The 24,826-nt window shown below is 33.1% G+C and overlaps 2 protein-coding genes across 2 annotated transcripts; both read right to left on the minus strand.

Annotated features, from left to right (window-relative positions):
- Nucleotides 1-7,302: 7,302 nt before the first annotated feature.
- On the minus strand, nucleotides 7,303-9,133 carry LOAG_01286 (ribonuclease T2 family protein). The gene is made up of 5 exons (XM_003136825.2): nucleotides 8,871-9,133; nucleotides 8,484-8,627; nucleotides 8,173-8,286; nucleotides 7,707-7,830; nucleotides 7,303-7,624 (listed from the first exon to the last, which is right to left on the minus strand). Exons 1-5 carry the CDS (start codon nucleotides 9,080-9,082, stop codon nucleotides 7,307-7,309), a joined length of 912 nt encoding a protein of 303 aa, XP_003136873.2. The 5' UTR covers nucleotides 9,083-9,133; the 3' UTR covers nucleotides 7,303-7,306.
- Nucleotides 9,134-11,975: 2,842 nt separating this feature from the next.
- LOAG_16475 (hypothetical protein) lies at nucleotides 11,976-22,619 on the minus strand. Its single transcript, XM_020449127.1, has 10 exons — nucleotides 22,545-22,619; nucleotides 18,350-18,512; nucleotides 18,061-18,156; nucleotides 17,830-17,932; nucleotides 17,266-17,413; nucleotides 13,475-13,728; nucleotides 13,217-13,375; nucleotides 12,844-12,927; nucleotides 12,632-12,746; nucleotides 11,976-12,168 (listed from the first exon to the last, which is right to left on the minus strand). Exons 1-10 carry the CDS (start codon nucleotides 22,547-22,549, stop codon nucleotides 11,982-11,984), a joined length of 1,314 nt encoding a protein of 437 aa, XP_020307380.1. The 5' UTR covers nucleotides 22,550-22,619; the 3' UTR covers nucleotides 11,976-11,981.
- Between the last annotated feature and the right edge of the window lie 2,207 nt (nucleotides 22,620-24,826).

Consider the following 24,826-nt stretch of genomic DNA (forward strand, 5'->3'; position numbering starts at 1 on the left):
CGCCAACGCTCAGCATAGGGATTCAATTTACAATATTTTGGCGGGAAGTGGTATATCTGAATCACTCAATATAGTTGGATAAACTATTTGATTTCTTAAATATTTGATTACCGAATACTACTGGCAATGTCAGACGTTTCAATATACCTATATGTAAATGTTGAAAAGGGGTAATCAAATATTGGCTGCAGTTGTGCCATCCTAACACCAAAAAAAGCACGTGGTCTTACTCTCAGAAATCAGACGTTGGGAAACGATATTGCGTCACAGCTTCTGTCTTTTGTAGTTCCATTACTGTAGCATGTTCTAATCTCGAATAGCTTTTGGATGCATTTTCTTAATGAGTTATAGTAATTTTGATTACGAAGTTTAACTATTAGTAATTAAATTCAATGTTATGTCAGTTTGGCTTTTTAGACTTCGGCTCTTCCGTCCTGATTCATGAGTACTTTCAAATGGTTTAAAAATTAAGTCGGGGGATTAACTGGATCTCAATTTTACCAGTCAAAATCAATACATTCTACTTTTCTTCATTTCTTTAAGCAAATGTTTAATTTCTTTTACACCTGATGCTTGACTGTGCAGAGTAATATTAACAAGCTGTTGGTCAGAAAACTCAGAGTTGAATGATCGACTTGAGTGTTATTGTGAATGACCACTGAGAAATGTATAAGACATCCGGATATCTGGAAGACATATCTCGAAGAGATTTGTTTAAACATCTTTCCGTATTAGAGCATTTATTCACTTGAAATCTAATAATTTACGTGAAATTTTGATCCGATGTCGTCCACTTTCATGTGTCTTTTTTTCATCATTCTCAACTGATCGAAATCACTTACTCTGGCTAAATGAAATATGTCGAATGGTATTCTGGTTTAAAGTCAGACAACTTTTAAATGTAAATTTTTGGACATTTTTCCTCACCCTCAGTTCGTAAGTGTGTGACGTAAATACGTCTACGTCAGTCAGTTTAGAGGATGATAGAAAGTCTTCGAAGCACTTTTAAACATTCGAGCATTGGAAAAAATGGAAGATTCAATGTAGGGTTTTCCGCACCACTTGGGAAGGTATTTCTGACAATCCGGTGAGCATCTTTAGACTAAGTGGTTGGTAATGCATAAATACAAGTACCATTCAGAAAGATTTCTCGTGTAAAATTAAGAACCACAATTTAAAATCAACATTAATGTATTTTTAGGTACTAAAAATTTGCACGGTAAGAAAGAAAAGTTTGGAAGCAACGGGTCGTTTAGTTAGCTTGGCGAATGATCGGGAGGAGATTTCTAGTGTCACATTAACTTGTCAACTTTAGATAGTGGATGACTGATGGAAAATGAAAAATTGCATCTTTCATTCGAAAAAGTTTTTTGATGCCCGTTATATAACCATTCTTCCGAATGAAACGTTTCCATCTGAAGTGTGAGTGGTATTTTTTTTTCAAGACCAGATGAAATTTTGAAGGAACATGCTATTTTTGATTTTTATCCTCTACCCAATCTTCTTATACCTTCCTTTAACCCAATCAATGGAAAGATCAGTCGAAGAACCGAAGGTTATCTTGTTTAGAGGAAATGGTTTAATGCCATGAATTCATTGTTAAATCCACACTGATTTCTATGCTGGAATTTTGAAGCATCGAATTTGCTCCATCATCTATAATCATCTTTCACGTCAACATTCACGTGATGATTTGTTGCGAAGTGCTAAAAAAGTTTCATTCCTTCATTTTGCCTGTAACATTTTTCCGAATCGTTTCAGTATTTCAGGTCTCATTGAACTTTTGTTTCGTGTCACAACTCGAATAATATATCAGTTAAGGTTTATTGAGTATATATCCGGGAAAAAAGAAGTCCGGAAAATCGCCTGTTCTAGCAGTGTTTGCACAAAAAGAGCTTATAGAATAAATTTAGTTAAGAATTGATTCCAGAATATAATTGATAACATTAATTCGGAAAATTAATGAAGCAGGAAAAGTGCCAGAATCATTCTCAGTGGATTTTACGAGGAATTCTTTTGTAAGGAAGAAAAAACCCCATGCAATAATCTGATCTTTATCGTTTGGCCAAAAAAGATATCCAGCAGAAGTTTGGATATGTGCACTAAAAAACTGGGGCTAAATCAGTAAGTGTGGACATTGATTTCTCCAAGTGACCACCATTTGTTGAATGCCGATTAATAATACTAATGTCTCTTCTGAACTTCTTTATTCCTTACAACAAATGCTGATAATCAAAAGATAAAAATTTAGGTTGTTTTTTTTTAAGACTCGACTATACCATTTCAACATCTTCTTTATTCTTTACTCATGAATGCATTATCAGAATGAAGTATATACTATGCATGCATATACATTTCCATATGATGTATTTGCAGATCTAAAATTGGGCTGAAATCAAATTTAAATACTATTTCATCATTATTAATACAGTGAACCAGAGGACAGCTTCATAAGGAGTTAATTAGATCAACTTCGTTTCATTTTTTGCAACAGAAAATTCAAGCTCATCAAATCTTTATAGTACTAACAGATACAGTAGCAAGTAAAAATTGTTTATTCAGCATTTTCAGTTGCGATTGAACAAACGCTTTTATCGATTTAAAGTTCAGCGCACTGCGCGATATCCTACTTTTTTATTACTTAATTAGTTGTAATAAGTTCAAACATATCTCCTAATTGTGACGTACATTTTAAGTCTGAAATGATTCATGCAGTTCAACATAAATCTTTTGTTTGAATGCATCGACTGTTTCTTGAAAATGCTTCCCACTTCTTTTTTGCGTTGTTTATCCCACCACCATCGCTTCTCCTATTTTTTGGAAATTTTCTACAAAAGATTTCGTTGTCAAATTATCCGGAACGATGAATTTCGTTTTTTTTTCCCCATCAGTTTCGGAACTGTTTAGAAATAGACTGTAATCAAACGCGATGATCTTCAAGGAATGGAAGGTATCGAGAATCTTCTCCACCATTATTGGTACTACTTTGGTTTCCAAGGTATCAAATTCCATCTCTTAACAAAATTGTTTTTTTTCCTTTTTCGTATCAGCAGAAGGAAACTATTTTTAACTAAAATTGAATTGACTGATTTAGTTTGTATCCACTGTCATTTCTCATTCTGTACCTGTCTGCTAAATGAGCAAATGCGCCTTCAAAACGTATTTCGAATTTTTGATAATATCACTCACTATTATGGCTGTTGAAATTTTGCAGTAATATTGATTCGAACTTGTCTAGACATCTCATTCAAAACAAATTCTAATATCGGTTATGACTATCAAACGCTTTTATCCATTTCGAAAAAAATTATTTGAATTGTTTAAATTTAGCTGATTTATGAACTCTCTCTTTCATACTTGTTCTTTTGCAATAATAATTAGCTTATTGTTGAAATAATGACCGAAATGTCCTTTCAGAAACTGCATAATGGGCAAATATTTAGATGAAGCAGTCTAGCAGCACAAAAATTTGCAAGAATATACAAGTTTTAATTTATCTCTATCTCCAAAGAAATCTGATTACATCGGAAAGTTCACTTTCATTTAAAAAACTTTTTACTGTTACCATAATCGAATGATAACCTGTTAGATTTTGGAGAGAGTGACTCAGTCATTCTACCGTCAACTCAGAAGACACCTCCCTTCATGCAAAACTCATCACATCAAGCATTTCTAAATTTGTCTCGTTTGTTCTAGTTGAGTTAACGAATTACTAATGGTAACATCAATTTTATCAAAGACAATATATTATCAAACCATGTCATCAAATATTATATTATTATATTATCATATAGTATGGCAATATAATATTATTATATTACTATACCATTATATTACTGTATTATTGTATTATTGTATGTTGCTGTTATATTATCAAATTGTTATATTATCAAATCTTAATACGCAAATGACTGCAGTTATTGTCGCGAATTTCAATATCGCGAAATTCCAAATAAATAATAAAATAAATTTCTTATTCAAATTGTAAATGAATGTTAACAACATTTACATAGTTTTTCTCTCATGCTTAAAGTCATGAGTCAGTCATCCAATCTACTAAAAGAAATTTTCCCTTTGATGTTGAGATTTGTGCATATATGGTAACTGATTTGTAAAGGCTTTATCCCATGCAAAAAAATCTTGATACAATGGTGAGAAAGTTGTACATCAGATAAAATAATTTCTATGCAATTTTTTGTAAAGAAAACTGTTCTTATATGTAAATTTCTCTTGCACCCGTGAGAATACTGGATATATAATGATTGCTCCTCTTGACACACCCGATATATAAACCCTAAGAATTCCTAACAATGTTAATGTGAATGTAAAATTTTCTCCACGTCGCAGCTCAACGCTACTCAATACAATCCGGACTTATTTCCTCTCTATTTTTCGAATCTTTGCTTCAGTATTTCTCCCGTTGTTCTATGTTATTACTTTGAACTTCATTCTACTATAATCAGAATTACTTCTGATCTGGTTTTATTGTATTTGTTATTTGCACAACAATAGAGGATAACTATTATATTCCTCGAACACATAACCAATCGGTATTCAGTAAGTCACAATTTTTATAAAAAATAACTGCTTTACTACTAACAAGAACAGATACCTCATCTTCTCACTCTTCAAAAATCTTCCACGACAGTTATTGCCTGATCCTGGTAGGTGTTTACGGACTTCTAAAGAATTTTAAGATTAGAACTGAAAAATATGAATTTAAAGGGACATTAGTATGACATACTATAGCAGGACTTGTCCTTTTCGGATTTGAAGATAATACATTGCTAAATTAAGGTGTTATCAAGGATGGAATCGGTGTTGACAAGTTCAATTTACGAATTCATTACTATTCATGAGCTCTTTTAAGCATATCCAAAAAGATCGTACATAATGATTCAATATTTAATATGAGTTACCATAAAATCATCTTTTTATTAACAGGAAGAAGGGACCGAACTTTTTCTGGAAAGGCTGGAATTGTTTATTCCTTTTATAGAGTTGTGCAGGTTTTCGATTCCTATGTTATTCATACTATCGGATACTATTTCATCTATCCGTAACAACTGTCATCCTCCTTCGCTGGAATAATCTAAAAAGACTTAGAGCCAAATTAGGCATCGGAGATATTATCGCCATTATTATTCAAAACTTAAAAGTCTGATGACTGGCCAGATATCCAGCCAGACAAGAGATTAATACAACTCCAATAAAATTGAATTCAAAACAGTTCAGTGTAGAGACATATGATATTTGTCTAGCATTTCCTTAATTATCTGACATCATTGCTCTATTTACATCATATGCCTCTTTTTCTTTATTCATCCAATTACTTCCCTCCATATCTGTTCATATCTGATTATACTTTTTATCATTTACATCAGTTATCTGCTTTTCATACCCATATCAACTGATTATGGTAATCCAATATATTTTTCACTTTTGGTATCACGCAAGCATACGCTTTCCTGTATTAGATTGCTTTCTGTTTCGTTGAAATTCAAAGATTCGTTACTGCATGATATATATGAATGTTAACATTTTGATACAGCGACATGAATTTGAAATGTAAGCTTGAAATAGTTGCGCTTCCGTCCTTGACAAAAGTAGACATCTTTTGGAAACTGCCCATTCATATTTAAATATTATCCAGTTTTATGGATCATGTGGTCGAATAGCATCAGTAGTCTTCCTTATCTATCTTTCAAGACAAATCTGTACATTAATAGTAACATCAATGAGAATATCGGCGTCAATTTCGTCCGGTACATTGATTATTTTGCTTGAAAATTTCAATCAGATTTCAGGAATATCGTTGAAGGATCATAATATCTAACTGCTTTTTTCACGCTTAAAAAGAATTGATGTATTTGTTACTTTCATAGAGAAGGACACAGTTTGCTGTGTTGTACTTCACGCAATTTATTGTTCAAATTCAAATAGCTCAAAAACTTGTACTTTTTATCAGTGAGGAAGACAATTTTGTTGCTAACAGCTTGCTGGTACACAACACGCTTTCCTGAATTGTACGGGATTTTCATATACCAATAAGCAAAGGTTTGAGTAGAAAGTTGACTATATTCGTTATTTTACTAAACCGCTCTAAAAAAAAGACAGTTAGTAAACTTATTGTTGATAAAACCAAAACTGAAAGAATCAGGAAGATCTAGAAGAAAATTCCGATTTTTCTATCATTGCAAGAAATGTTTTTATTTTCTAATACATCCCCATTTCAGATTTTATTCGCTTCTACTTCCATATTTGTTTTATTACTTTTCTTCCTGAAAATGAAGAAAAATTATCGTCAAAGAGAACTTTTTTTGGAAGCCTTTTTGCAATTTTCAATAAATCCTAGTAAGACTTCCTGCAAGCGTAGGAACTAATAATTTTGATTGCTTCTTTCGAAATGGACTAAAATTACTAATGTGAAAAAGACCGAATTATGCATTTGGAAGTTTTTCAGTGACAAAATTTCGATCCATATGATCTATTGACTTGGGACGGAAGAAAGGAATGTTTTCATTTGTAATGCATCTAAAAAGGTAATTTAATTTAATAATGTGACGTTACTACAAACTGTACAATGGCAACTTTGTAGTTTATTTCGCTACAAAAACTGCTGAATATCATTCAGGTGGCATGAGAAGATCGTGAACAGGAAGCAATTCTTGAAACTTTTGGCAGAATGAAGTAATAAGGAATCATTCGGTGTAAGAGAAAAAGCAAATTAGAATGTAAAAAAAAAGTTTAAGAAAAGCAGCTGCCTTGGGTAATGTCACAGAATATAGAGAATATTGAAAGAAATACCTGAACTCAACAATATTATTAAATAGCAAAGTTTCTCTACAAGCAAATGACAAAAAAATAAAATTTCCGGACGCGATATTATGATTTTCTTGGGGAGTACAAATTCATGCACTTCGTGAATTTGTTTCGCTTTTAGATGATTACTAGCTACTGAGGTTCCGCTGGTGAACTGAGGATTCCAAAATGTAGTGAGATAAAGGAACTTGGAGCACTTGATATAGTTTAAATTTAAAGAGGAACTATAACTTAATATAAAACTGGCTGTATTTTCTGCAGAACTCGTCTGAATTCCTTTCATGAAAGGTTAGTATCTGATAATTCGGTTGCAATATGAAAGAGTAAAACTCTAATAGCATAATAAGTAGTGAGAAAGAAGGGAAGACTTTGAGAAAATAAAGTAATCGAGAGTTGCAAATGAGAAATTTAGGAAGTTAAGGGTGCTATTCTATTTATATTATACAAATAAAGTATCTAGAACTTCTTAACACTTATTTTCTCGCTACTCTTTATTATACGCTGTGCAGTAAATAAAAGAAACCAAAAAGAAGAAATGAGCTCTGTCGTCATTAAAGCAAAATAAAAAGGTCTCAAGATGGAAGTGATTCCATAAAAATAAGATTAAAATTATTATAATACTACTATTTACTGAATGGGTATTATTGAAAGGAAGATAGATAATACCATCTGCAGGACAAGGTTGATATGTTAAGAGTGACTTCTTCGAGCTTTGCCATTTCCATGGCCTCTTTTTACAATCCATAAGTTGGAAATTCTTCGTTAAACATAGACGCACGTCAGCTAATAACCAACTTTTGGTCTGCAAAGTACAAATCTTAAATGCAAGAAAGCAACGGCTATTAGGAAGATGACAAACTATTAAGCAAACTATAGATAAATACCTCCTTATCTTGTAAGCAATGAAATTCCACATGTTTTCCATAAGCGGATCTTAGACTCTGGTGTAATAATAACCAGTCATATAACTTTTTCTCTGATGGGATAATTCCTTGCTTTTCCAACGTACTATAAACTTTAATTTAAATTCAGAATTGTGTAACTGAAAAGAAAAAAATTCAATAAAAACATGTTTTTACAGATTTTTCAAATATTAATAAGTTGGATAAAGCAGAAAATTATGAATTTTATGGATGCTCTAAGAATTTTTTTTACGATCGTTTATCACATTTTTGTTTCCGAGTTCAATTATAACTATACGCAACAGAGGTCTTCAATAAAAAAATAAATAAATACAAATTAAACAGCAATGCGATTTAGCTAAAAACCTGAGTGAATGGATTTCAATCTCATCAAAATCACCGACGAACAATGATACTGCCCTATGAGTGAAAGTCAAAAAAATGGTACCCGAAGATATTAAACTGTTCATAGAGAGCGAGAGATCTGTTGAAATACTTCAATTCATCATCGACTTCTTCCACAGTCCCTGCACATGTTCCATGCTTTTCCCATTCATGTTTCCTGGAATGATGCCATTTACTAAACCCGAAAAATCATCGACTACAAAATATTCGAAATATTCGTCAAGTCTTTTGTTGTCACTGTCTTGAAAAGAAGCTTTGAAACGAAAAAATCGAAAATCAGAATTCCTCAACGTAAAATATCCAACGTTAATTATTAAATCTGCTATTTTCCGTAATAAAAATATTTGGTTTTACCACAGCGACGACACGGATTGCAACACAAGCAAATTTGGCCACTTTCTTTCCAATTCCTGTTGAATTGGGAGAAGTTTGGATAATACAAATCTCTTCGTCTTGTCAACACAGAATTGCGGGAAAGACCCATCGTTACGATCTGGCCTTAAAATCATGAAAACTCAAAATTAAGATATCTAGAGACAACTGTGGCAGAATTCAAAATGAAGGCTTATAAAGGGAAAATAGACTGGCTCATTTTCATAATTTATAAAAAACTTTCCTCAAGATCTTCGAGATTCACTACATTTGAAGAAGCCAAAACTTGAGCCGCAAATTTTGTCGTGGAGCTTTCTAGATATGAGAATTTGAAAAAAAAAACCCAAACTCCAGATTTTCCAGACCTACCACAATCCATGAATTGTCCATGAGAAAGTATTGACAGGTACTTTGCAAAAATTAGTCGTCTCCTCGGCAACAAATCTAGTAGGTGCGTTATAGGCACGACAAACAGATGTTGGGTAAATTAAAGTTAGCTCGAAATAATCGAAATTACCAACTTTTTTAATATCCATATGCGCCAGTACCGCTGTTGCTAGCAACAAAGTCAATATGTTCATTTCAATCTGCGAATAAATTCACCTCAAATCGAGAAAAATCCTGGAATTTCGGTTTGGAGGCAATAATATGAATTTTGGGGCAGTTTTCTACTCAGTATATCGCGCGCCAAACTTTTCCCCTGACCAGTTACATTCACAGGTCGCAAATACGACTTTTTTCATTTCCACTAGTCAAAACTAAAAAAGCTTTGACTCCAAATATTGAGATGGTAAGCATACGTGTATTTCATGTTCTGATTATCCAAAAAATTTCTATATTTAAGGGATACAAAAGCTAGACATGAACAACGACAGAAATATATTCCTGAACCATTTCCCAGTCATTTTTCTGTAGCCAAAAAGTTGTCCTAGGAACACATCTGTGATTAATTATCAAAAATTTTTGGGTCTTTTATTATAGCAACATAACTGAAATATAACTGAAATAGGGAAGCACAGTGCAGAAATTATGAGCCTGAAAAACTTATTACTCAAAATTTCACTGAGGTATCTCGCATTAGACGGATGCCGAGAAAAAGTTAAACAATTTTGCGCATATTCCAGTGAACTATATAGAGATGTGGATATACAGAAATTTCAACTTAAATTAAACAGAAAGTGGAATAAATCATTGGATATATTTGTCAACATAACAACAACGTAGACTAGTTTTGACAAAACTGCTCATCGGAAATGAAAAGGGCTATATGATATCTATAAACTTACATCAACCCTCTTCTATTCTATCAATTTCGACATGTAAAGGAAGAAACTCGATTTTCAAGGAGAAATTATAACTGGACTACATAACTCCCTTTCCCTTTTCAAGGAGAAATTATAACTGGACTACATAATTTTCATGTCAACAACACACAAGACAAATGAAAGCAAATGCACACTTGGCAGTAAGTATGAAAATTTAAAGATTGGTTTTACTGATAACAGTTCCCATAATGCTTTAAACATGGGGCCAATGTCATAATCGATATAATGCTATGGCGTAGTACCAAGTCATCAATAAACAACTATGCAGTTTGTGTGTGGAAGCGATACTTATCTTTGTTATCATTTTTACAACAAATGGTATAGAAAATGCTAAACAAAAGCTAAAAATCAATCATAAATTTTAGCTAAAACAATCAACCATAAATTCTATGGAATGAATTGTTTAAAATAATGACAACGAAATTTATGAATGACAACATTAACAGCATTTGATGAATTAAAATGCATAAACTGATATTTCTACACTCCATCATTCCACGATGAAATTCCGCTGATAAATTAAAAGTTTTGCATGAAAAAAAAAAAGACAAACAGAAAATAACTCATCTGCTCTACCCATATCTCGACTATCTGCTGAAACTTTATAGCTAATAAACTTGGAAAAAGGTGAATCACAAGAGGTAGAACAGGAGAGGTAACATTCTATCCTTACCAAATGTTCGTCATTCCCTCACAACTCACTTATAGACAACTTTAGAAACTTTACTGCAATTAAACATCTGTCTAGGAGAATCTTACATTTCTGAATCCTTACAAATCGCGAACCGTACAAAATAAGAAATGATGCAATAATTATAAAAAACATTTGAGAATTGGTGATATAATGGAAATTCAGTTAAATGAACGTCGCAGTTTTGATGACAAGTAAAAAAGGCAACATTAAAGAGCAAGCTCAGATGCACTGGTAAACGACAGAAAACTGAACAATCTGCGATTGTGGTAAAAGCGGAATGATTTGCAAAAACTGACAATGAGCTTTTCAGAAAGTACACTTCGCAAAATTATTTGCTTCCCATGATTTTACTGTTGAATGACTTAATTTAACTTCAATGATTACCAAACTAGTTTGTTCTTTGCACAGAAATAAATTTTTAATGTGAAGCATGAATATGCCTGACTTTGTCATGACTTGTGTAAGGACTTGAATGGATTGTTCAGTCATAGCTTCTTTTCGTTACTTCAAATTTTCAGAACATTCTTATGATGATCTAGAACAGTTTACAATTTCATAAAACACCAAATATTTCAGCTTCAGTACCACAACAAAAAAAGGAAAAATTCTTTTTCTACAACTAAATGCACTAAGCATTCAAGTTTATTTGAATAAATAGAGAGAGAAATTTAATAAGAGTGAAAATCATAAAAAGGAACAGTAGCTGACCGTAGTTATGATTTCTTAGTGAAGAGAATATGATAACGGAAGAGATATGAACTGCCAGTGAAAACAACATCGATGCACTTAAATTCTCCATATTTGTTCCAAAAGTGACCCTATCGTGAACTGGATTCGATCTATAGCGTGCGCAAAAAATAAACTTTTCAGAAATCTTTGAAGAGAAAGGAGATTTAACAGTAGGAAGTAAAGAAATGGTACGAAGAAAACTTTCTGCTTTGTACAACTGACAGAATTTGGGGATGAAAAAGTTCATATGACTAAATGAAAACGCTTTCATTTTTCATCACTTTTTTTTCATCAAAACCCAATGATAGTCCCCTCATGACTTAATTTATGCAGGTTCTATTACTTCTAGTACCATACTATTCCATCCAATGCCTTTTCTGCTTTCCGAAATATAAAAAATAAAATGAGAAGTAAAAGTCCATAGCTACCTGGAATGCATGCTACGGAACAGTGAAAATGTGATGGGAACATTATATATTACTGACTAACACTCCTCTCATCACTTTCATTTTCAGGATTTACATAACTGAAAATAGAAGATAAAGAAATAACTGGAATACAAGTAACACAAACAGAACTGAGAAATAATGTCAATACTGACCAACAATAAATTGCACTGCGGTATAATTGCAGTGCGGTATAGCAAACGAAATCGCAAAACATATCATCATCAAAAGTCTATTTTAACATAGACCTGGAGAGAAAAAAAAATGAAAGGAAGAGCATCATTTTCTACCTTTTTTGCAAACACAGTTCGGAACGTAAAGCCTCGATAATTCCATTCTTCGCTTTATTTATTTCTTGTCTTAGTTCGCTTAAAATTTCTTCCTTCCATTTCTCTAGAGTTTCCACTGTTATAGCAGCACCATGACCTGCATTTCGTGACTCCTCTTGATTCAACGAGTTTGAGCTTGGCAATCTGAAAACCAGTTGAATCAACTGTGTTTGTAATGAAAAGATCCGAACATGCTAGGTAACCGACGAAGACACGTTATTCGATAAATCACGAGCCATTTTAAAGAAAATTTAACCAGTGTCTGAAAAGATACTATACTCTGCAAGGGGATTAGAAGTAGGAGATAATACAATACAAAGAAGTTTGGTAACTGTACTCAGTGCGCAACATTTCTTTTTCAGTAGATTAACGAAAATATCCGAACGAAATCTTTGTATGCTACACTGACAAAGATGTTCTAATCTCTAAGGTTAGGTTTTGTAAATATTGTAAACAATCCGGTTTTTTCTGAGTATTTGTAATTTTTGGATGTAGAAAAACACAAAGTTCAAGGAACACAAAGTTGCGGAAGTTCACAAACTGACTTTCTATTTCTGTCTTTTTTTTACGCTTAAAATATATGGTTACTTTAACGATGACTGCTTACTTGCGATTTACTTTTGGAGAATCAGTATTATTTGCAGTGCCATTAACTTGCTTCTCCCGCGGGCGGCGTATAGTCCCATTGCCAACGGCATTTGTTGAGGATGCTGTATCACTTCCTAAAATGAATCAGTTGTTACATATTCTGTTCCACTTCCCTACCAGAGAATCATAAAACGCATTGTTTTTTCTCTATGCTTACATGGAAATACGAACCGATAGAACGAGAATCACTGTTATCACACTGATTTTTGCGCTTGCTGAGAGTTGCTTCCAGCTCCGATAATAAATTACTGCCGCCTAAAAAAATGCACTTGGCGCTGCAAAAAAATTTAAAAAACAAATAAAACAAATATTATCAGGGTTACAATAAGGTTATAATCAATCACATTTATAAAGTGCTAAAAGTGTAACTTCATGCTTTTAAGCTGTCTTTCAACACGGTGAGGAATTGAAATGACAGAAAGTGATTGAAACAACTGCACAGCAAAATATGGATATCCATGTACAAGTAACAATCAAGGATTTTGTTTTTCTACCGAATTCTTCAATTTTAAAATTGAATTTTGAATTGAAATATTGAAAATACCGGAAGTTGCTGAATTCGATGATGGTGGTGCACTGACTTTCCGAAGTTGTACTTTTTTCAACTGATCCGCAATAGAGCTGCCACTTCCTTTGCCCAATGACAGAGAAGATGGAGGTGGCGGCGGTGGTGGCGCTGGTGGTGCATTTGAGGAAATTGTTGCTGCAAAGAAAAAGAGTTGGAAATGTATAAAGTTGGCTAAGACACGGAAGCCACAAAATATGAGATGAACACTTCACAAATTCAAGAAAATGAACTAACCAACATTGGCAGAACTGATGGAAAGTGACGGCGTGGAATTATAATTGCTTGCAATAGATGTAGCTGGAGGAGGTCGAACAGAACTACTGGCAGGGCAGTTATTATTAGAAGTTGCATAAATTGCAGGAGGTAGTGAGGAACCATTGGAAGAACTCGATGAACCTTGTGAAGCACGCCGTTGTACATTATATACCATCATCGTTGTTGCAGCTCCGGTAGCACTGGCTGAACTTTGCACCGACTGTGATGATTTTCTACAATTAAATCAGTTCCTTGTTTTCATCTTGTTAACTTCCAGTTAAAATAGATCTTACTATGAAGTAGTAATTCCTCAATTTTCATTAAGTCAATTGAAAAAATAGAAAAAAAATTGATGATAGTTTCCCTCTCCTAGCTTTATTAGTCATTATGAACGCAACAAGGCGATTTTCACAAAAAAGCAGCTACTAAAAATATAGACCGAATAAACCAGGAAACCCTTAAACAGCTATTCGGTTAACACATGTGTCTTTTTACCTTTTCGAATTGAATGAAAGCCTGAAGCCCATAAATTTACACTGTCCACGAAAGGCAATAATTTCAGCGGTCAGTAAAACAGCTTATCAAGACAAGCAGCTGGCCAGTTTCCGATAGAACGAAATATTATTAGTCATCCAACACAGCACACATCATTAATGAAAATTATCCCTCATAACGATAAAAATTTCGAAATATAAAACAAATGCGACAAGACGATCAAGTTGGATGCAGAGTAACCCTAAGACTAGAAAAAATGTTCATTCTCTGCTTTACTACTACTTCTAACTAACTCACTCAGTCCTCAGGTTTAAAATCATCAACCTTACGACTGTATAAGAACGTTATGCCAAATAACTAATGTGTCTAGATTAGACGCAAACGTAAGAAGAATTTCAATTGCCTTCATACAAATTTTTTAAAAAAAAGAAGACATTGTGCCAACCTTATATTTTAAACTAACAACTAACAAAAATTGTCCTGAAATTCCAAAAACAGGAAAGAACAAAATTCATAAAAATAAGCATACGCAATACCACTACCGTAAATTATACTGGCTTTACCTTCTGCTTGATACCCGGAACAAAATTAAAAAAATCACCTTCAAACCATTCTTGAATTATCTTCGCTATTAATTGGAAAGGAACTATCGATACTAAAGTTAGTAACTGCAAAAGTAATAAGTGAAAGACTATAGAAAGAACTATGGGCTAAAACATCGAAAAATAAGTCTCAAAAGATCAGGGGAACGTAGAGTCCTTACATCTGTTTGTTTGTATTTCGTTATATTAATGAAGATAGCGCGTTGAAGGTACAGCACCAACAATAAACTGAATTAAACTGATGCAAATATGTTGAAAGCAAAAGCTAAATCAGAAGCAACTTTTTGAAACCAAGTAAAATTGGAAAGTTATGATAAATGGATCAAAATAAATCTGGCTCAAAATGCCTCAAATAACATGTGTGACAGTAAAGGTTAGGCTGAAATCTAGAATTTGTCAATATGAATTCAATCAAAATATAAATTCAACCATTGATGTAGTAAAAAATGGAACCGGTAGAAAAGAAATTGAAAAGTTGCGTCCATTAAGATAAGCTTTAATCCGAACAATTTGGTTCAGTTATGTCCATTAAGATAAGTTCTCGTTCGAACAATTTAGCTCTGCTTTCTTCCTCGTAAATATAAATGTAAAAATCTTCTAGCCTAGCTGACTGATTCTTTCTTTGTTCTAAGCAGATATAGCATCAAAGATTACAAAAGTTTGAAATGGTTACATTTCTTGTTTTCGTTATGTTAGTGTTCAGTGTTTGCCCTCATCATGGTTCTGGATTAACGATTGCGATAAATGTTATCAGTTGAGCCAAACAATAAAAAATAACCTATTCGAAAAAAAGAAAAATTAATTCTACCCATCCCCTGGTATACAATTATTTGATATTCTAACCACAGAAAGTTAACTATAAAAGCCATTCAACGCCAGTATTCATCGTTAAAGTTAACGCCGATTCGAACTGAGAAAAATCTGTAGGAAATACACTATTAAGATATGGGAAAATGCGCTATTAAAAGGTAGAAAATTTGTTTTTGCTCATTGTGAGTTATTTTATGATTCGATTGTCCGCACTCAAAACCTAACCAAATTGAAGGCGTTGTTGTCTTTATGCCAAAATACTCTCTGTTCCGTAAAGAGAATCCTACTTTGACAACTATTATGTCGCTCAAAATAACAACAGACAAGGAAATTGCCACAATATATATACCAAAAAAGATTTGTAAAAAAATATTCAAAACAGAACTATCTCGAGAGCTTTTTTTTCGAGAAAAGAACAACATGTTACATACAACATGTTACATACATAAGTATTGGATGAATAGCACTAAATCCTGTGACGCATATTTCATGCAATACTTCAGGATAACCTCCAACTTTTCCAGAACAATTCAATTTTTTAAATGGATTTTTTGTCCATTACTGACTATGTTGACTAAATTTAAACTTGTTTAGCCAGGACAACAGTTCTAGATTACTGAATCCAGCTCTTGATATCACATCACAATCAACTTTTCCGGATGACCACAATAGTCATCACAAAAATGTGACCATTATAATTATCGTCATATCGGGATAAAAATATCACATTTCCTACGTGACATCTAAAAAAAAAAGTGTGCAAAAAGATTTTCCTATCTGATAATAAAAAAACTGCATGAGACAACAAAAAAATTTGCATGAGCTCTATTTTTCCTGAATCATCCATTTTTCAGAAAGAGATAAAATTTCGAGATTTCGACGGTCTGGGAATGTAACGAAACATTGCATCAGTATTATATCTTCCATTTCAACCAAAATATTTCAGTAAAATTTTTTTCCTCCATTAAGAAATGGAAAATCTTTTGAAGTGCAACAGTATAATTGCGGCAATGTCCTTGAAAGTTCTGCAACACAAATATTTCTCCTTTTCCTCCCTCTATCAATATCAGTTTTACTTCCATACTGCAATGAAAGTTATAGCATTAGCAACAGCTACAGCAATAACAGCACAATGCGTCTCTCGGAATATTTGTCGTTTTCAAGCTTTTATGTTATAGCTTCCGGAAGATGATTGAATTCTGCCACTGGCAAACAAAAAATTATTCCTTCTACTTACGCCAAATGCTTCCATCTTTTCTGACATTTGCCACGACGTGTGCAACAAAGGATGAAATGCGTAATGCATTATTTGTTCCACTTATAGTTCAAAAACTAACTATGAATAAATAATTGAAGTCCATAACGATAAAATGTATCGAGTAATTCTAATTTAGAATCACATATTCTATTGAATTCAAAATAACGAGAAGTTCAAAACATGTAGTATCGTCAAGAGTTGTATTTATCACATGTTCAATTTACTAATTTTGAGAATCTTGACATTATAGTACTTAGGCCTATTGAAATCCAATTCAGACTAGTCACAAAACACTACAAGACACTTCAGTAAAATATAGTGACAAGATATATGAAAGAATCAAAATTATTTCAAACAAGTAAAATTCTGTTAAGTTTTGTGATTTCGAACAGAAGGTTACTGATATCACTTAAATTCCCTTCAAAAATTAACTACCCTGGTAGTCAGTATACGAATATGGTTCTGATTTTGTATCAAAATTCATTGCTGCGTAAGAAAGTTAATATTTTCAGAAGACATATTCTGAAATGTCTCTTTTAACTCAGAATTTGTTAAGTTCCTCACTCTCCTTCAGATTCATTCCAAATCTTGAAAAAAAATTTAACCGGAAGTTGTTCATATTTTGCGCCAGCGAACCGCCACCAGAACATAAACTTTCATCATCAGCGCCTCGAAATGATGGTGAACTGTATGTATTATGATGTAATTGATGCGGCTCTTGGTAGATAGTATTCGAGAAACCCAAATCACTGCCTGAAATCCATAAATTAAGTACTGAAAGTTTCGGTCATTCGATGACCACTGCTATGCATCACAAATATTACATCTGAACCTCAAAGATGAATGACAGAAATGTTCTACGGTAAAGTAGGATAAATGATAAGTACTGGTAAAAAAGAGAATGTTCCGAAGAGCTACCAACTGGCTTTCAAAAGATTTGCTATATCTGACAAAAGGTAAACAGCTTGTATTCGCAACCGAATCTTTGATTTTCATAGAAAGTGTCATATGCCTTAATGCTGACTAATTAAAAAAAAAAAACTCTACGAATACTACTCTAGGCAGCAGTCAGAAACACCTTAAATAAAATGAATCGAAAATCTGTAAAGATGCACAAATTTTACGACAAAAAATAACTTGTACCCTTGAAATTTTTTTCAAGACCTTACCATTCTGATAATCACTACTCGATGTTAATATCGACAGCACTTGCGTCATAACTTTGACGAAAAGACGAGCATCTTCTTCCTTCATGAAACTTAGGCCATAAACCTGAAACAAATATTACTTTATATCAGTATTATTATAGAAATCTCTAAACATTAACACGCTCATTTACAAAAAGCTACACCGAGTCCAATACATAAGAGATAAATAAATTTTGGAACGAAAGAAATCACTTTTCTTTTTTCATCTCTCCACTGATGAAACGTTGGTGTCGCTGGCTTGTACCTCAATCTCTCGTAAATATTGCAATTAAGGATCCACTGTCCGTCCTAAAACATTCAAATCGTTCCATATTAAAATTTAAACCCATTCAAATTAATTCCGTTGAATAAGTACACGTTTCTCACAATTTCTTGTAAAGGACTATAAATTATCAATGAAAGCAATTACTAAATCTAAAAAAAAAGAATTTTCAACAGTCTAATATTGATCAAATGTATGGAAAAATAACTCAAAATTTACCAGCCAACGAGTGCCCACAATACGAAACGCGTTGGTCTGAACATTGTGTAATATTTGCACCTGTGATCGGACTGCTTCACTAGACCCGTCAGGTGAGAGCCACTGTTTCGTGGCATCATCGTACATCATCACATCTGCCATTGCCACTGCTACTGTCGACTCTCTGAAAATTTTACATCCGAATATGTTAAGAAATAGCATTATAATATCAAATTAAACATTCTAATTCTAATTGCTAATCTACCATTAAATCAACCAGAATCAGAACAACTATAGTTTGAAACTAGAGAAAAATTTTTTTTTTAATCAGTGAATCCGTGTATCTCTTTTCCACGCACACTGCATCTTAAAAGATAAAAATTACGATTAGTAGACGAAAATGAAGTTATAAAACATACTCACATGTTTCACTTCATATTTTACATTCCTCCCTCTCTCCTATCAACTTGTATTTATCAACAACAACACAGACAAACATTCACCGATACCTCGCATGAATAGCTCCTCCTCGAATAGCGAAGAATGAAAAGATTTAAAACAGGTGAAGGTGAGAAAACCTCGAAACATTCTTGCTACATCAACACATCAATAATTCAAGGATCACTGCTGACAGATAATCTTAGGATGGGTAATCATCGTAACACCACAAATAAATACGCAAATCAGAGAGGATACGCAAAGACACCGCAATCAAATAGGCAGAAAGTGTAAAAACCTTCCCACCTAATATATTTTAAAATCTGCCTATGCAGAATAAAATAAAATAGGACAAGGAATGAAATTTAGTGACTAAAAGTAAAGAATTATATACTGGATCACATCATAAATAGTGATTATATGAGATGAATTGAATCTATAAATAATTAATAAATTGAACTGGAAATCCTAGATCCTACGGAATTGTATTACGACTATAGTTGAAATTTCACACTATAAATTAAATGATAATATAGAACAAAGCAAATAAGGTAAAAATTAACGGTTAAATCTAATCAGTAAAATGAAACCGTTTCAATAGTTATGCTCAAAGAATCAATTAAACGGAAAACTTACAAAACTCCTTAGGTAAATGGGATAAAAATATAATTCAAGGATGGGACAATATTAGATAAAGTCATCTAACTTGCCACTGTAACTGAATTACTAATCCCAAAGTCTTTCATTTCTTCTCATCAAATATATAATTAAGGAGGGAATTTTTCGAGCGTACTTCCAGCAATCAATCAACATCTTCAATTAGCTTAATCTATATCCACAATCCCTAATTTAATTAATCACTCTCTAGCTCATTAATGTTAAATGCATTTTCACCCAGGTATCAGTAATTGCTATACTATACCAAATGGTTTAATGCCAAGTTATGGACATATAAAAATTCATTTTTTTAGACACATTTTTTAGACACATAAAGTTAGGCTAGCAGATGAAATTCCAAAGTACAACTTATTTATAAAACATATGTCCTTTAGTATATTAACCTCGAGTAATATATACATTCCTTTCAGGGAAGCTCAGCTGGTCTCTGTGTTAACAAAGAATAAGCTAACCTTTACTCATCCGCACCTCAATGTAATGTCCTCGTAGACATATGCACGACCATTTTTCAGCAATTAGGACGTATAGCAAAAAGACATGAAACTATGGAAATAGACCGGATTTTTTAAAATCCGTTCCTCAGTATCTCCTTTTGAAATCACTTTCCATAATATAAGGAAAATGTCCTCCAAATAAAAAAAAAAGGAAAGAAAACAGTGTGACATTTACCCTTTCCTGAGGACAAATTTAAATAACAGTTGAATATAGGATACCCTTATTCTCAGTTCCCATAAAGAATCATTTTTCGAACACTATTTTCTCACGACAGAAATTTTTATAGAAACTTGTCATTATTTTCTGCATTATTCTGTTTCAGTGAGACATAACAATTACTTCCTTTATAGTTTTAAAAGTAATTTCATAGAAAGTTAAGTTTAAAACCCATATAATGCCACGTATTTTATAAATTAAACCTTGTAAGCTTTATGCTACCAATTGAAAATCTCTGTCACCCTTACATAAACAGAAGTTATCATTCCTAACACATTAATTTTCCGATAATAGCCTACAACATGCTGCTGCATCCGTAGTCTGACCAGCCAAACAGTAAAATTCTGAGTTTGTTTTTCCGCTATGCTTAACAATTTCTCATTTCTCCAGATCTCTCCCTTATTTATGCATTGTTCAGTTATCCTGGATAACCATACAAGTACAAGTTGGCAGCCCAGATCCCAACGAACACAAATCTCGAGAAAACTACCATGCAGAACACGGAATTCTCCAACTTATTGGATTATTAAACTCATCACTCTTGTGAATTACAACTTAGCCTGCCTCTATACACCTACTGATTGGTCTTATTCAAACAATGCTATAAAACTGTAAACAAGTATTTCATGAAACAAAGGAAATGAGAGAATGAGAGATTTACCGAAAGCGAAAATCGAGTGAACTTTTTCACTTGTCATTTCGGACTATTGTATATTTCCGACACTTTTTTCTTACAAAATGAATCATTTGCTCAACAATCAGTTCTTCCACTCATTTCGGCCCAAATATGATTCCATTGTAACCGCCTACAGTCCACAGCCACCATTCACCCGTCTAATGCTGATTGAATTTTCTAAATTAGCTTCGAGCATATGCCATCTGTTTGCTTCTCGTTAATAAAACTACTGAGTATTCGAAATATCTTTTTTCCCGAGACAATAATCAATGCAATACTACAAGACGGAATTGCCTACGGGCGTGCAAAATGGTCAGAACGTCAGACGCAATTATGCAAAGCTTCAGGATAACACAACGAAGGTTGAAGGAAAAATATAGACACATGAAGACAAACAACACAAACATGTGGATAGACTGACACATACAAAGGTTGGAATAATGAGTATGCAGAAAGATTATCATTCTTCCTTTTCGTTCTTTCATATTTGCATAAATAGAAATTATCGAACCAACGCAAAACAGTTTGAATTATCAACTTATATTTTTAATCCAAAAGCAACACAAACGTGTGGATAGACCGACACATACAGAGGTTGGAATAATGAGTATGCAGAAAGAAAACTGAGACAGTAGAGTAACATCGAACCTATGGTTATGATCATTTGAAGAATTCTGACAAAAAAAACTTCTCATAAGCATAAAAGAATATGGTCATTAACAAGATATGGGAAACTGCATAATATAAAAAAAATTTTTTTTTAGCTATAAAATCAAAAATTTTCGGAACTTTTTCGTCATTTTTAACTTCTAAATTTGTGACAGTGACATGACGCAGTATTAAATCCTATCTTTGCCTTACTTCTAAACCGATGAAGAGAGAAACAGACAAAAAAATTCAGGTCAGTACACTAAATTTCTGTTCTCTTGTCGCTCAATGCTGAATAATACTCAATACTGAATAATCAATACTCAATACTGAATAATCCGAAACCAATTAATTTATATATTGATAATAGTTGGATATTCAGTGTAGCATTTTCACGCATTCATCTTCAAGACTGCTTCTATCACTACATGATCCGCTAAAAAATGTATTTCTTCCTTATTTAGCAAGAATAAGTTAATCAGTTAAGAAGTGAATAGCATTACTAGCAAGTATTTTAGTTTCAGTATTTGAAGAAATGATAAAAATGAATCCCATTATGACTAAATTGTTCTCTGATAGGATATAAGTTTGTTTTCATAAAATTCCGACTTGAAATGTTTAAAAGGGATTGATTAATGGGATTACACTCAAAATTTTGCGAATATATAGAACAATTAAATTAAATTTAGGTGGAAAACTCTCGTAATTTATGGGTTGTTATTTCTGGGACTGATCTGGCTTGATGAAAAAAATGCTGACATTCCTTATGAGCAGTTAATCTTCTCCAGATATTACCCATAATGAAAAGTAGAGAACTACAATTCTGTTAATATTCCGGAAAGTTGACAAAAGATTTGAAAACCTGCACGGAAAGGATAAATGACCCTGAATCCTAAGATTTATTTTCGAAAATCCGCTATCTGCTATCACTGAAAATATTGCCCCCAAAAGCAGTAATCGGAATGCTGTTTTCCGCAGATTTCAGATGTAAACAATTTTAAAGAAACTTCCTAAAATCAGAACTTCGAAATAACTTTAAAGGAAAGTAAAAATATGCAAACTTACTCCATAATTCCAATTTTGGAAGTTATCGATTCGTGTAAACGATTCTCGCAGAACTCGCAGTAAGTAAAGCCAATTTTGAATAAATAAATAAATAAACAAATAAATTATGCAATACAGGATGGAATGAGTCTCTTCCCTTGTTCACTTCTGGGTTTTTCACTTTCTTTCCTTCCTTCGCGAGAATCAACAAAACACCGAAATAGATGCAGAAGGATGAGCACAAGGGGTCGTCCTATTCAGAGAAATAGCGTTCAAAATCGTTTAAAACGAAACATTATCACTTCCACCGTCGTCACCATAACCTACAGGAACATAGTTGTTGTCACCTGACAGGATATCACTATTATTACTGTGGCAATCACTTACTGCTGTTGTTGGTTGTCAAATCAGTGTATCCATAATTATCGACAATAATAACAATAAGAGTAATATTAACGGCAGTAGCGCCCCACGCCTGTGTACCAGCACCTCAACGGCACAGTGTGTTGTCGTTAACAAGCAACACCAACAGTAACAAATATAAATTGAGCTATCAACACCCTCTAGGGACTTGCCGCCTGAAACTTAATGAAAACATTTGTGTGAAATTATTTCAAAGCACACATTTCATGGATCAACGCAAGTAGTACGTCTTGACTATATAAATGTACAAAGTCGGCAAAATGAATAGGAAGACAGTATTGTATTCTGTTTCTAATATACCATAAAGAAACATCACCGGGATTTTTCAATCTACACAGAACAAACAACAGAGAAAGCATTCCTCCTCCTCCTCCCTTCTTCTTCTTCTTCCTCTTTACCGAAAACTTTTTCACACATTTTGAACATCCCACTATTCTCACCCGCAAAGAATATATCAATTGGTGGAGCTGAATTATCAATATATAAGAAAACCGACATTTGACTACTATTTCAACGTGAAGATTTCTATAATGATAAGCGCTGCAAGCCAAGTCAGTTTTATGCGTTTTTAATCATTTCGTTACAGTTTTATTTACGACCACCACTGTATGCGTGAACCACGTGATACGTTATTAAAATGTATCTAAGGGAAAAAAAATTAGAGCCAAATGAAAAGTGTTTTGGAAGAACATCTTAACAAAAAGGTTGATCATATCTGAGCTAAGGGAGAGGGCAACTATCACCTGGCAAAACAATGTCATCAATGCAAGCAGTGAGTATCTTTTTTGTTCCGTCAACCATGCATCATAAATTTGGTGATTCTAAGCAGCCAAATATAGCACCAGACAGAATGTTTGTAATTGAAGAATGAAAAAACTTGATCTAAACGGAAACGGAATCTAAGTTACTTTTCACCGTTAACTTTTTGGTAATGAGGCAATTAATACTCTAATATAGAGCAGTTTTCTGGATGCAAATTTCGGAAAGAACGTAAAAATCATGAAAAAGAAAGAAGATGAACAATAGTAGCAAAACAAAGTGGAATACTTTTGCATCCGAAAATAAGCATTAAAAAATATTGAAAAATAGATTTGAAAGCCCTTCGCAATTAGGATATTAAAACGACCTGATAATTAGAAAGTTTCAAAATGGAATGGAAGCATACAGTAGCATAGCGGAGAGTGTTGTGGTGCTAAGGAATAAGCAATTCCATTTCCAGACTTTTTTTTTGTAGTCTTACTCTCTGTCCACAAATAGATATACATATATTGCAGCAAATCATGTAACTAGATGAACAAATTTGGCAAAGTTACTGGATCGATATGGCATATATCCAGAGGAAACAATGTTCCTAATTGGCTTAATTCTGAAGCACATGTAACTATCCTATAATTATCCATCTTTCACTTCATAATGAAACTTGTTATCGCATATTCACCCAATGACCTTACTTGCGATAGCAAGTAAGGTCATTGGGTGAATACCACAGCACTTATATTAAATACTTGATTCAGCACAAATGTCCACAAATTATCACTGTTGACAGAAAAAGAATTGTACAATAATTAAATCTGATTCAACAAAACAAAAAAAATACACCAATCCAGTGATATCTTACAGTCTCCTACACTCTAAGACACAGCACAGTCCTTTATTAAAACCTCCCAATTCACAAACCTTAATGATTCGAAGCAAGTCGAAAAAAATTAAGGATAGAGAAATCAAACGTAAAATAAAACATTGGGAGGACGACCGAACAGTACAAGTTCGATCAATCAGTCATTAAGGTTTTTTAATGTCTCTTAAGAAACTACTCTCAAAACTTTCTACAATTTCAACAAAACCTTAAAGAGAAAAATAGGGGGAAGAAGAGTAACTCA

Source organism: Loa loa, assembly GCF_000183805.2.
Source record: "Loa loa unplaced genomic scaffold supercont3.5, whole genome shotgun sequence".
In the NCBI taxonomy this organism is placed as follows: domain Eukaryota; kingdom Metazoa; phylum Nematoda; class Chromadorea; order Rhabditida; family Onchocercidae; genus Loa; species Loa loa.

Coding starts and splice junctions, on each gene's coding strand:
- LOAG_01286 (XM_003136825.2), bottom strand. CDS start 9,082: ATGAACATATTGACTTTGTTGCTAGCAACAGCGGTACTGGCGCATATG. Junction 8,287..8,483: donor CAATCCGTGTCGTCGCTGTG/GTAAAACCAAAT, acceptor GCATCATTCCAG/GAAACATGAATGGGAAAAGC. Junction 7,831..8,172: donor GAACAGTTTAATATCTTCGG/GTACCATTTTTT, acceptor TAAAGTTTATAG/TACGTTGGAAAAGCAAGGAA.
- LOAG_16475 (XM_020449127.1), bottom strand. Junction 18,157..18,349: donor TTGTGGGCACTCGTTGGCTG/GTAAATTTTGAG, acceptor TGAATGTTTTAG/GACGGACAGTGGATCCTTAA. Junction 12,928..13,216: donor ATCGAATTCAGCAACTTCCG/GTATTTTCAATA, acceptor GCATTTTTTTAG/GCGGCAGTAATTTATTATCG.